The sequence below is a fragment of the Spodoptera frugiperda genome, chromosome 27, assembly GCF_023101765.2.
Source record: "Spodoptera frugiperda isolate SF20-4 chromosome 27, AGI-APGP_CSIRO_Sfru_2.0, whole genome shotgun sequence".
Taxonomy (NCBI): Eukaryota; Metazoa; Arthropoda; class Insecta; order Lepidoptera; family Noctuidae; genus Spodoptera; species Spodoptera frugiperda.
The window spans coordinates 12939898-12954194 of NC_064238.1; the positions used below are offsets into that span (position 1 = coordinate 12939898).

General features: G+C 35.3%; 1 protein-coding gene across 1 annotated transcript in view; it reads right to left on the reverse strand.

The window, feature by feature from the left end:
- Positions 1-315: 315 nt before the first annotated feature.
- LOC118263691 (protein O-mannosyl-transferase TMTC1) overlaps positions 316-14297 on the reverse strand; it is a 117893-nt gene continuing 103911 nt past the window's right edge. Inside the window, exons 5-15 of the mRNA XM_050705568.1 lie at positions 13811-13948; positions 12961-13137; positions 11905-12094; positions 11264-11385; positions 10197-10361; positions 5661-5774; positions 4832-4975; positions 4221-4420; positions 3370-3535; positions 2858-2981; positions 316-2137 (exon numbers count right to left, since the gene is read on the reverse strand). Coding sequence (XP_050561525.1) covers positions 1808-2137; positions 2858-2981; positions 3370-3535; positions 4221-4420; positions 4832-4975; positions 5661-5774; positions 10197-10361; positions 11264-11385; positions 11905-12094; positions 12961-13137; positions 13811-13948 — 1870 coding nt within the window. The 3' untranslated portion in view covers positions 316-1807. The remainder of the gene's footprint in view (positions 2138-2857; positions 2982-3369; positions 3536-4220; positions 4421-4831; positions 4976-5660; positions 5775-10196; positions 10362-11263; positions 11386-11904; positions 12095-12960; positions 13138-13810; positions 13949-14297) is intronic.

Here is a 14297-nt window from a genome sequence, read left to right on the forward strand (position 1 = left end):
TTCGGGGATCGAACCCCTTGGTGATTAACGCTCAAAAGGCTCTCTATGCGAGAAGAGGCCTTTGGTCAGCAGTGGCCACTTATAGGCTTTTGATGTTGACGATGTGATATATTAATTCGGGAATCAAACCCTCAACAAGGAATGACTCTGCCTAGTGCTATCAGTTTAGGCCATTTTAGAATTCTCAGAAGTGAAAAAGAGTCTAAAATGGTTTTTACACTAGACTTCACTTTTTAGGAGTTTTCAGATAACTGGTATAATTGGTTTTCAAAGAATATAGTGTCAATAAGTGCAACAAATAAAACCACATAAAAATATCATTCAAATTGTTTATTCTCAGTACATTCAAAGCATTGTCACGTGCCAAAGTCTATACTTATACATATTATTTACATCTTAGTTTTATATTGGGATCGCCTTCTATTATTCTGTTGTTGACAGCAATCATTATATTTACTTGTTCACGTATTATTCTAAACATGTGCTAAAGTTTTGTAAGGATCAACAAAAATGTTGATAAAAAATCTGTTTTATTTCGTCAGTGTAGAATTTTAATTTGATTGTACATTTGTAGTGAAAGTATTTAGTTTTAATTAATTGGAAGATTAAAAAAAACACAAAAGTTATAATGCGTTTGAAATACTAAATGCAAAAGCCGGTAAACGAGCAGATAGTCCACCTAATGGTAAGCAATCGCCGCCCTTGCCCTCGGACACCTGAATCACCAGAGGCCTTGTTTAAAAGTGCGTTTCCGGCCTTTTGGATGCACACTTAAAACACTTACGCATAGTTAGTTAGTAGTTTGAAAGTATATGAGTACAATATACTCGTAAAAGTGAGGATTATATTTATGCTTACAGAAAAATATACAATTATAATTAGTTGATTGTGGTTTGCAACTCAGAAGAGAACATCTGGTATTATGTTCAAGAACATTTTCACTACATTGCCATCAACAACACAATAAATAACCGCTATGTTGTCTGTGAATATTGAACGGAGTCAATAATAACTTATTGTTCAACCATCGTTCGCGGTACAATTCCGACCAGTAAGGCCAAGCGCATTCTCTTTACTAGCTGTGGCACAATCCTTAGCCTTTATATCAACAATAGTAGGATTAAATCAAATAAATAATGTACAAAAATCATCATCCTAATCATTTTTCCAAAACATTTTATCAATTTCAATAGGGTACAATAAAATAATACCTTTAAACCAAACATTATCATAACCATACAAATGACTAATGCTAGCGTAAAAATTTTGTGCATTTTCATATAAATCACCCTCCACACATTCTGACAAAAATAGATTGTTTCTCTTATTATTATCACTAAACATCGTTTTAAATTAGTTTTCTATCTAAACACAACGAATTTGGAAACTCCATTACAGTCCAGAACTTTCCAAACTCGAAGTTTCTCATCTTAACTACATTTTGCGATATTGTCGGCGTATCTAGAACTAACCTTTTGTTAAAAAAATCTGCCAAGCGTTTTCTACGCCAAAAGAAACATTCACGCTTAAAATATCACACTCCAAAATTTATGGACATAATATCGTGAACTGGCTTCACTCACAGTTTTGTCACTTAAATCACTTGAGGTAACTTGTCGACAAGCAAGCAAAACTTTCAGGTAAAAAGTCAAAGTTTTTGTTGTTTTCATTTCAATCAGATCTTTACGGGAATCAACAGTTACAACATTTGTTACTTTGAAACATTTTAAACACAATATTTTAACATCTTGTTATAAAATCAACCAGTCTGGATTGCTTGTCTTAAATGGTGTAAAAGCCTTTAAAATTAATATGTCTTCATAAGTATGTGTTCAGCTAACGGCGCACCTATGTTTGGTATAACACCATTATTCTTTTTCTTATCTTTCCTATGCAAAGTACACTTTTTGTCTTTTAATCCGATCTCAGATTTATTGTGTGTTGTCTTTATTTGTGACGAAACAGATAAGTTACGTTTTTTGGTCCCACACGATCTATTGTCACTGTCTTTTTTATCACTTGAGATTTTGATAGCACTTTTTGTGTCCACAGTTTTATTTTTTTCTTCTTTTTGTGGTATTCGTTCTTCTTTCGAACCGACCGCTAGTTGTGTGTGGTCGAAGCATTTTGTTGATTTCTGTGGAAGAAATACATATTAAAATTCTTAAACACATGCCATTAAAACATTTGCCCTATTGCAAAATATTTAGGCTCTTCGAGTGGTTTATTCCTAAAACTTCATAGAATTCTAATCTCGGTATTTTATCCTAATCTTTTCTTACAAACGGTTTCCCGACTATTCCTGATAGACATTTCGGGTGTCTCCACTCCGCTAGTACAATAACAGTATCTTAGACAATAGACACCTGTGTCGTGTACTATCGAGTCTAGGAGGTCGTCTGTTGATTTAACAGCTTCATTGGGAGCGACATAGTTTACTGTATCACTTGTACCCAGATCAACAATGTAGAGGTACACTGCAAACGTCTTATCGTAAACTGTATTCGCTATCTAACCTAGTACTATTATTGGAATTCCTGTGCACTGCAGCATTTGTTCAGCTAATCGACGGACAAAATAATAATTTTAACTCCAGATTGCGTTTGATAATTGAGAAGCAAATATATCGTCAGTAAGCAAGTTTTAAGTTTATGTAATGGACGAGTTAGTTTTTAAACTAAAAGACGACGACTTCAAATTAACTTGATGCAAATAAACATTATCTTTATCTTTATCTTGATGAAACAAAACATTGAAACTGATATGTATAATGTACGAGTACCTACACTATATTCCGATGCTGTTAAATTGAATTCAATACCCGTTAAAATAAAATACAAAATACAATGTGACTTACAGTAGGACTGACAGCCTTAGAATATAATTGTGCTCGACCCTCCAACTCCATTTTGAGTCGCCAGTCTCTTAAGTACATGTGTGCTGCTGCTGCACTCGGCCAACCTCGTCTCCACGTGTGCCATCTATTACAAATTCATAAAATAAATACATTACTTACGCAGGTTTAGTATCAGGGTCAATCTCCAAAACGGGCGTGTTAATGTGACCGCTCTGGCGCTTTTCAGATATTTTACTTTCAATGCATGTATTTCTATTGTTGTTATGTCATAATATTATAAATCAGTATATTAGACTTACAAATAACTATGGCTTAAGGACATAAAATAATTTCGGGCATTTTGTCATAAACCATTTCCGTTAATTTTTCTGATTGATTCAAATATTGATATTTTGGGATTAGATGTGATGTGTACGTGAAATTGAATGTTTATAAACCCACACACAACTCACAAGAAAATCCTACTAAGCTAACATTTTAAACAATAGCTTATTTTCTCTTTCTATACCAACCTTGTTAGTAGCTGCAGTGTTCTAGACTTCTGTCCCAGTGACCGGTACATCAGCGCAGTATACCTGAAGGTGATCAGGTCTGCTCTGACGTTCCTCTCAGCCCCTCGGTACCTAAAACTCAGTCTTGTTGCTTCTAGGTAGTATTTTGCAGCTGGCGCTGGCAACCCTGCAAAGTTCGTTACGTTTAAATCTCAATAACAAAAATGGAACGTTGTGATTGACGTAAAAAATATATATTTAAAAATCTTTGCAAATGGCTTTAGTTTAGAAAGCTATTGGCGTGATCATGTTATTTGTGTAATTTATTATTAAACTTTAACTCAAAAAGTGTAAAGTTTTAACATCTAAAAAGTAATCTAAAAAGGTATTAGAATATATGAAATATTTTTAAACAATTACATAACTTTGAGAGTGACACCTGAGCTAGCTTCATATTAAAAAACACCTGAAACGTTGTACATAAAAACAAAAAGATCGCGTATCATATACCTAACCTATTTATAATTTAACCTATAGTTCGCGTGGAATCATTGTCTTTTGTTTCAATAATTGAACACTTATTATTCACGATACTTCGAGATTAGTCATCAATCAATATTGTCTAATCTCTTCACCGTATACCGAGATAATCTCTTCTCACTTTTTTAAGGGGAAAATAATTACATGACTTCTGCATGGTCTTTCGACTCTTACTGACTAAAAACTACTCCGTTCATACTCCTGCAACAGCCGGAGCCCCGGTAAACCCGCTAGGTTATCCGCAGCTCCGGATCAAGCATCATCCCTACTTGGCCGCATGGTCCTGGGTCTGATGGCTCTAACATTATCACCTACTATACTAATAAACTTACCTCTACTTCTCAACCAATCACCATACAGTACATAATGTTCCCAGTTACTCGGTTCCAGGTCGACCAGTCTCATCAGAATCTTTTGCTTCTCATTCTCTGTCTTCAAAGATAGCAGTTCCACGTGGGCCTGCACGAATCTTGGCTGCAGCCATATGCATTTTTCTAACATTGTTACTGCTTGCTGCATTCTGCCACTTTTCCTACAAGATGTTATTTCTATTAGATTGAGTATAAGGTCATTGTCGAAGTGATGCGTTTGTTAAAATATACACTAGTGTTACTTCATTTATGTCGCTTTAAATTATGTCATAATTTTTTGATAATATTCAAGATAAATGCAAATAACTACGTAATAATTTGCTGTAAGCCGTAACACAGTAACCGCCACATCGTCGGTCACTGGTGTCTGACGCTTAGTGGAGGATGCTTTAAAAGTGAAACTAATGTAATATTCTTTAATTCATAATATTGATACTTCCAAAAGACTCTTACAGTTAACCAAAAGTTTCCAAAGCAAGCTCTTACCAGTCTCTATTCAATACTTTATAGTGACAACTCAAGTCTTTACAGAATTATAAATGTGTGTGTGTTTATTAACACGACTTACTTACTTATAAAGCTTGCCGAGGTTGTAGTGTGCATTCACGTGGTACTTATTAAACTTTATCGCTTGTAAGAAATGATGTTCAGCGTTATCCATACCCGACACCAAAGTGCCTATGTTGTTGTGAGCACTCGCGTAACTTGGCCATAATCTGAAACAATGAATATGTTAAGAACCCGAGAGAAGACTATTTTAAATGAAGTTATAAATACGTATATTACGCTTTTACTTTGTCCATGAGTAATTTTGACTAATTTATCATACCTAAAACTAAGACTTTTGTTTACAAAAAATGTCGTACAGTACAAATATTTAACACACAAAAGACGTATAGTGCCATAGTTGTACCACTGCACTTGTACAGCTACAGTATTCGATGTTCGTTTGCGACGTATCAGCACGAATACAATGTTCATTCAATTGTATCAGGCTCCGTCTTTAGCTCTCCACAATTCCTGGGCACCTATCACATGGTAAAGCTACTTCGAGGCAATCTAAGGCGATTGGCACGCAATTTGATTGCGCTCTAACAGTTGTAAGAGGCCAACATTCATTAGACTGTACATTCGGAACACAATCGAAACTACGCGCTTGAGATACGATGTGGTCTGTGTATTGCATTGTACGTGCTAACTGTACCTATCCGAGCAGTAACTAGTAACTACGCTCCAACCCAAAATACTTGTATTATTTCAACCAAAATTTGCGTTACTCAAAGTTAGCTTTGCATCAAGCTCAACTCTCGGGTTAAATATCTCGCATACATGACGAATAGCTTAATAAACTTTCTGAACTCGACCTACAATAGTTCGCGTTAAGGCAAACGGCTTTGTTACCTCAAAGCTTCTTTGTAATGTTTGATGGCGCTGTCTTGTTGTTCTGTCTCGCGTAGAAAGTTCGCCAAGTTGTAGTGCAGTTTAGCGTTCTGCGGCAAAGTCACTAAATCCGCCCTGTAACAAACAAAACACATTTAGAGGTAATTTACGCCCGAATGCGGCGACCGTACAGCGAATATTGCAAGACTTGTAAATCGTGGTTACCATTTTATGTCATGTTTAATACATTTCTCTTTAATGTTTTTGGAAATGAAAATTTCGAGGCGTTTCCTTGTGAAAGTTATTAGTGTTTAGGTAAAACGATTTCTGCCACAAAATTGTGTTTGTTTTGATAATTATGGTGCAGAGTTGGGGCTGTTGGAGAACGAAATTGTACTGATTTATTATGGAACTTTAAAAAACGTTGAAATCTCAATATAAATTGTTTACATAACCGAAACACAAGACAGAGATAATTGGCTGAAGCAGTCGACTGAATACAAATCCCAACAGAGATGACCTGTTTCGGCTAGATAAGAGATTGAATAAACATTACAAGATCTCAATTTTAAATCTGTGTACATTAATAAAGAATTCTGGAACATTCTCTAGAGTCGAGTCTCTATTCAGAATCTACAAGGACTTTATAGGTTAACTTGGAATTTACCTTTGAATCTATGGGATCAATTTGAACAAAAGCCAGTACTAAAGCGTTCGGCTTTGAAGGAGTCGTTATAGAAGTTTATCTTGCACTCGGAATGCATTCAGTTTTCGGGGCCGAAAACTTTGTCTGATAACGACTGGCTACCCTATGAAGTTGGTGAAACGCGCACCTCACTTCACACAAGTATTCGAATAGAAACTATTTAAAACAGCTTCGGTTTACAGTATGAAGATACTTCTGTGTAGTATTATCGTAGCGAGTGAATGAGAAAACTAACACTCTTGATCGTTGTAGTTTTAATAAAGAGAGAGGAGTTTTGCTTTAATAGAAGTTAAGACTTTAAAGGCAAACTAGATCATCAAAAACGACGAGATGATGTTCTACCGTGACTAACAAGCGTACATGCCTGGTGATAAGCGATGATGCGGCCTACGATGAAGCACGTCTACCCATAAGCAACCTATTCATTCGGGCCTTGAAGACGCCCCACCCATCAAAAAACACTGACTCCGGCAAAAATGCCACTCCTTAGCAGTTCACACAAGGAAGCTTAAAGCGAAGCGCTTCATGCGAGTGGGTGGGATATCTACTATGGAGACGCTTCGCCGATTGTCTTGTGGTTCGATGATGGAAAAGATTAGAGGGAAACAAGTTGTGCAATTCCCCCGCATTCATTATAATACCTCTATTTGACCCAAGTCTATAACAAAACATGAACAAATACTCTAGTAGTAAACATTACCGTAAAAGATAAACATAAACCCATCTTATACTCATAACGTTCCATTGGTATTTGTATTAAATAAACCTCTTCAAGCTACGGAGCCCGAACACATTCGTTCTACCATAAACAAGTTCTAAAACTGCTTCTATAGAAAATTGAATAGACTCGTAAACCGGCAACAGAATTTAATATAACCAATATTTCATTACGGCGTATTTTATGAAGTTGCCATCTTGAAAGAGATCTGAGTTTCTCGGGATGATATCAAACGCATTCAGTTTGGTTTGGGGGGAGTTCGTTGGGGTTGGACTCGGTATGAGGTAAAAATGAAGCTTATAGTATTACTTATTATATTATGGTACCAATAGGATTTTAAATTAATTTTGCAATTTGTTTATGCATGACTAAGGGGAGGATGATTGTTGAAGTTTGGATTTTATTTTCATTGCAGGAAAGTTTATTATTATTTTAGCAATTTTTTTATATACCTGTTTGCACAATCAACCTATGAAACCTTGAAATTCAGAAACTTGTTTAACTAAATATTAAAGTTTGCCCTTGAATAAGTTATAAATCATATTTTAATTTAAGTTGAAATATTACAGTCTATGGACAAGTTTACTATTGTTATTATTTGAATATTTATTTAGTTTATTATTTATGATACAAACTTCAGGTTAAAATGTATTATTAAAATGGCAAAAATAGTGGGTATAGGTTTTTTATGGTATAAGCCGGTAAACGAGCAGACAGATCACCTGATGATAAGCAACTGCCGCCGCCCATGGACACCCGAAACACCAGAGGCGTTACAAGTGCGTAACGGCCTTTTGGGGATTAGGAATTTTATGGTTGTTAGGGAATCGGAGGATTGGGAAGATTTGGAAGAGGAGGTAATTGGGGCTCCGGTTCCCAACGGTTCCCAACCTCGTTCACAACGAAAGCGTTGTTTCACGTCGGTTTTCACTCTGATCGAACCGGCCCATTTGTGGCCCACACTTATGCGTCTACCACACGTGCATGCTTGACCGCAGTTTTACTTGCGCATGCCAGCTTGTACACTGAACACTGTGCGTGTAGTTGGTAAAACGGTAGCATGCGCAAACTCCAAAGCTTGGCTTGATGGTTTTTAAACTTGCTTGAAATTCGGGCATGCGCAAGCTATACTTGTACAAACTTGTCTGCGCGTGTGGTTGGTAGTTCAGTGTTCAAGCCGCTCTCAGTTTAGTCGAGTGGAGTAACTGTACGCGCACGGTCGTTAAAAATGAATAATAATAATAATTAATTCCGCCAATCGCTTGGCTCATCTCTTAAATCCTTGAGTAGATGTATATGTGAATGAATTTTTCTATTCAACAGCCATTTTTTTGTCCACTTTGATCGTTTACACTTTGACTTTTGTATTTTCTTTTTTTCCACAAGCAAACACTTGAAAAATAATAGCAGAAGAAATAGTTCTTCATTGGGAAACATTGTTTCCACGCTGACCATGTCGACAAGAATGTGGCTTGCGCGTACTTAACTGTGCCGTGTGGTAGACACATCCGTGTTCAGTCTTTTCATGCGACAAGCATGTGCAATTAAAACTGTGGTCAGGCATGCACGTGTGGTAGGCACATTAGATACGCTGGCTATGTTTCTATAGTCAGAAATCGTAATAAAACTCCGTAACATAATTGTATTTGATTTATTATTTTTTCATACCGTTATTTGTAAGTAATAACATAGTAACTGTCCAAAATAATATTATTATTGGTACAGAGTACCATGTAAAGGTATTGTACTACAAAAATAATTATTATAATCCAAGCCTAAGTAGGTAATTACATTACGAAGGCCTTTGACCTTTAGGCATATCGCCATAGGAAAATCTACAAAGAATTTTTTCACGTAAACGAGGATTTCAAGAAGAATATGTTGTTTTTGTAGCATATAATAGACTATAAGATTTGCTTATTTTTATCGAAAGGTTTTCAATAAATACTTTTAATAGTCTCATTATTGCAATTGATTGATTAAGGAAATGAAAGGAATTAGGAAGAAAGAAGAAAATGTATCTATTTGACAACACGTCTGTTGAAAGTCTCATTAATCGAATATGGCTGCTTCAATTCCTGAATTGTTGTTCGAAGTACCTACTATTGAGATTATTACCATAAAAATTATAGGTATATCGGAGGCAGAGGTGCATATTACGGCACGAAAGGTCGCTATAGAATACTTTTTGTTTAACCTACTTTTTGTTTAACAAGTCCCATGTACTAAGGGGTAAGCTTATTACCATATACCGGCCACAATTCCAAATTGTGTGCCATTACTGAGAAATTTTCGAAAAGCGCAAAAGGCACAGTAAGCAACCCAGACTCCTTGCCCGGTAGTCGCACTTGCGACCACTTGACCAAAGACGCAGTAGAGTAATATTTAAATCTATATTTATAGCACAATAGAGTCTAGACCATTGACAACTTCAGCCAAATAACAACAAAGTCTAATTAACACTAAAATTAGTAACAGAACTATCAAATCATCATAAAGTTTTCAAAACAATTTGCCAGCAATCAAATACATAGTTTTGTAACTCAAAACTAGAACAAACTGAAAGTACTATACTATATATACATATAGATATTATATAGTATTTCGGTTTCAAAACATCAATGGAAACTTGGAATGTCATAGATAAATAACTAACGATAATACTAAACTGTTATTGATGTCTAGAGCATCTGCTAAGGTCAAATTATTATAATGATACTGGTCTAAGGGCAAAAGGGTGTTTGAATTTGGATTTGGTATAAAGTTCATTACTGTCATTTGTTAGTCGTTAAGTCTGGCTACATAAGGTTTATTTTTGTATGTAGGTATGGAAATGATAGATGAACATAGGATAGGTAGGCAGTTGATAAAATAAAATAAGTGCATATCACGAATATAATCTAAACCAATTCGCCTAATTCCTCCTCTTTAATTTAAGTTACTCAGAAAATTTCCGAATGAATCGTTTTTTTATGGCATAAGGGCCAAATATACGGGGATGATCACACTTTACCAAGCGATGCTCCTATCCGGTCACTCGCAAAACCAGACAAGTTACAAGTACGTATGCCATTAATGACAATCAGTTTCTTATCATAAACATAATCTTTTGTTCAACATCAGTCCAACCTACCTTAACAAAGTAGCTCGATCCCTCCACTCAGCATTCCTCCGATGTGTCCTGGCGACTCCACTGGCTGCGAGGACCGCCAGTCCAATCGCCAGGTACACCTTCGTGCCAGGCTTGGAACACCACATCAGTTGTACTCCATACGCTGTTATTATGACACTGCCGACACTGAAAAGAAGGGTCTAGTTAGACACATCATTATCAACTGAGGCAGTCCACTGCTAGATTATGGGAGTCCTTTACATTAGAGGGCTTTGCCATCGCCTTCACACTTGGTAGGCAGTTTGAGATCGCAGTTTGGTTAGATACATGATAACGTTAGTTTGACTTGGGTGACCAAATCAACATTATTAGCCCATTATTAGCCCGGAGTAGTAGTGGGGGTAGTTCATCCGGAAAGCACGTTAAGACGTTGGTCCTGAGTCTGACATTTATCCGATTGTGTCGGTCTGCCGTCCCATTTGGTTCAAATAATGAGGGATCGTAGAGTGCACCTGTACGTGTTTACGCGTACACTTATTATGCACTATAAAATCTTATGTATAATGGGCTAGTCTAATAAGACAGACTGGTTACTATTATCGAAATTGATCGGGAGATTTATTTATTCCGTTAATCATAGTAGATCTGCATGAAAATAATATCATAACTCTTTTAAAAAATGCAGTGAATACTAGATAAAATCGTAATTCATCAACGTCAATCACATTAAATTAAATTAAATAGTATTCCATTTTCAAACAACACAATAATCATATGAATTGGTAAAATATTTGTGAAGTTAGCAATCAACGCAAATTGTTTGTTTATTCCATAATTGGATATTCCATAACATGATATCAAAAACCCAATGAGTATTTAAAACGAAACATTTTTACGAAATTACCTCTATTTTATTTTATTACGCAAATACTCGTATTAGTTTCAGTATATGCCATTACGAACATGTATAAAGCGAGTTTTATTGATTCACAAACATGGAAACAATTTCATTGTAAACTCGAAACTAAAAGTGGAACAAAACTAATCAAACAGTGATATTGCTGGAGTAGAATATTAAAATATTTTACCTCGGTATATAAAGCACTCTCTCGGCAATTACAAATCCCACTGTTACAAGTAAATTGCTTGCAGGCACAAAGGGTAGGACCATTAGGAGGACGCCGATCACCGCTGGCGTGTGCTTCTGTACCTGTCCACACAAAAAATTACAAAGTAGGTAACATCTTTTTATAATCACTACCGTAGGACATACTAAATTAACTAAAAATCACGCTTTACTCATGTATATTACGCTGATGATAAAGTGTCCCTTTGTGACTCGATACTAGTAGAACTTTTCTCCATTAATATACGAGAGTAAACCGTGATTTTTAGTTATCATTTTATATTATGATGGAAAATTAAATTGCTTTTGTGTTAATAAAAATAATTAAAGACGACCTTTTTATTTACTAAGTTTGTGTTTTCAATATCATAACATGTTTATGTTATGATATTGAAAACATCATTGATAGTAGAATATAACTATCTAGTTTTAGTTCAAGCTTAACAATGTACAATAAACTAATCAATCAAAATATCAAGATCAGTATTAATACATTGCTAATTCTTGGAACTCATTTTAATATGTTTCTGATCTATGCTACATTAAAACATTACTTGAAAGAATTTATAAGTCATTATTCAATCAACTACAAATAAAACTCACCTCTAAATCGGCAATAAACCGATAGCACAGCACCAGCAGTGCCCCAAAGGCAGCACAAGTGAGCAAGTTCCTGGGATCCCACCCACTGGTGATCAGTGGTACTGATCCCATCTGCCAGTCGTGGCTGAGGGTCCACGGACACAGGAGCAACCACCAGTTGAATGCTGCTAGGTAGCAGAACGTCATCAATCTAAAAGAGGTTTTAATGAGGTTTTAAAAAGTATATATGCAACGTCACTCATTTTATCCCCGAAGGGGTTGGTAGAGAAAACTTTTAATACATTGAGAGTGAGGTTACCGTTGCCGAAACCGATATGGAAGGATTATTACATTGTGGTGTTGTGTTCCTTCTCCAATACCATGTAATCACCTAAGTTAAGACTTACTTTATCACCAAAAACGTTAACGAGTATTATTTTACTTAATTGATATTCATACAATTACTCTTTTTTGAAAGAAAAATAAATAATGTTGTAGTCAATTTTATATTTAAGGCCACTATAATAACACAAAATTAATTATACAAAACAATTGTCAATTTCACGCTCTCAAACAAATTAAATTATATCTTTAATTATCTTCACTCAAATATATACCTTATTGTTTGACTATAAATATAAATGAAGATCCTACTAAATTAAATGTAATTACTTTTAAATAGATTTAGAACAAGATGTGTCAGAAACTTTATAAAATATCATTAATTCCTTATTTAGATAAAAGGTATAACAATCATCTCACATCACATCAACTACCTATTATTGGCCACTGCAGACCAAAGGCTTCTTTTCCCATGAAAAAGGTTTAAACATTAATCATCATCACGCTTCCTCAATGCGGGGTAGCGATTTCAAACATATTATAATAAGAAATTATAAGCTCAGGTTTCCTCACGATGTTTACCTTCACCGTTAGTAGTTGTGTTTAGCAATATATGTCTTGATCCATTCTCCTCTAGTCTACATCATCACAAACTCTCCTTTCTTAGGATTCATCATAATAATATACTTCTACCACCTTTAGTCAAACGCAGATTAGCTATATCTAAATACTTACCTGACAAAAAAACTGGGGTGAAAGGCAGCTGGATTGTCTTGCGGTGAGAATGAGGGCCACGTCCCTTGTAATAGAGCCAGCCTCAAACAGACTAACAAGGCTAAAGAAACTACCACTTTTATAGTCCTTAGTGATAGGCCTGTACATTTCTTCTCGATTTTTAAGGAACATATTGATCTGAAATGAAAGTTTTGTTTAGTGGGAGCATAGTTCAGATAAAATAAAATTACGTAATTTTTTGTAATGTAAGTGGAAAGAGAATGTTTTGGAAATGATTCATCTGACAAGTTTATGTAATAATCGATTTATAAGAGAGGTAGATTTGTTATCACTAACACTTTCTTTAATAACACGGATCGTCTATTGTAATATTTGTTCATCTCTCATAATGCTATAGTAGTTACTGAGTAAAAATCTCGGCGAGCTCTCCAACAAATGAGAAGCAAATAAAAGCTACAAGTGTCCGACAAGTAGTATGAACTAGAAGGTCGCGGGTTCATTACGAACCTCGTTGGAATATTGTGGGGCACCCAGTTCTAACTGATGCATACTTTGTAGAACAAAAAAATTGTTTGAAACTAGGTCCAATTAGCATTACGTTTTTATATTTTCTGTTGCCCCAACTCGACTAATTACGTTTTTATCTAGAACTGTCTACATCAACTTGATGCTTTTACAAATTAAGCCCGTTGTTATTATAACCTTTTTCTCAAACGAACATAAACAACGTCAATTTATATTCGCCCCTTTCAATGGAAGACATCGTCAAGATAAAACAGATTTTCCAAAACATAAACTCAAGTCCATCAAGGTAAAGAATTTCATAAAAGATTAAAATCTATTACAATACCTTTTAACAAACGGCCAACATCTATAAAAGTCGAAGGCTAGATTGAGTATAAATATCATGATGCCAGTTTCTTTGGCCAGCATACTGAGAGCTCCGAGCACGACGCTGAGCCAAACACACTTCTTGTTGCTCGGAGGCCTAAAAGAGATGGACAATGTTTTATATGGTATATTTATTAGGATAGGGCTTTGAAGGGAGTGTAGCGGAAATGAGGAGGTTGATTATATTTTCTCTTATGTTTCAATTTGGATGCTGATAGAGAATTAAGTTAATAGCGTATCTACATCAGCTGGTTTTAATAGACCATGTGGAAATATATCGAACATTAATCCCTCTATCGTAAAAACAATATCTCTATAAAAAAGGTTTGTAAATGGAAAGATATAAAATGAGTTTTGGTAAAGGGAGCTCGTCAATCGTTCGATGTAAAGCTCTTATTTCATAGCTATACCACTTGTGAGAGTATTACACGTACTTCACTATTACC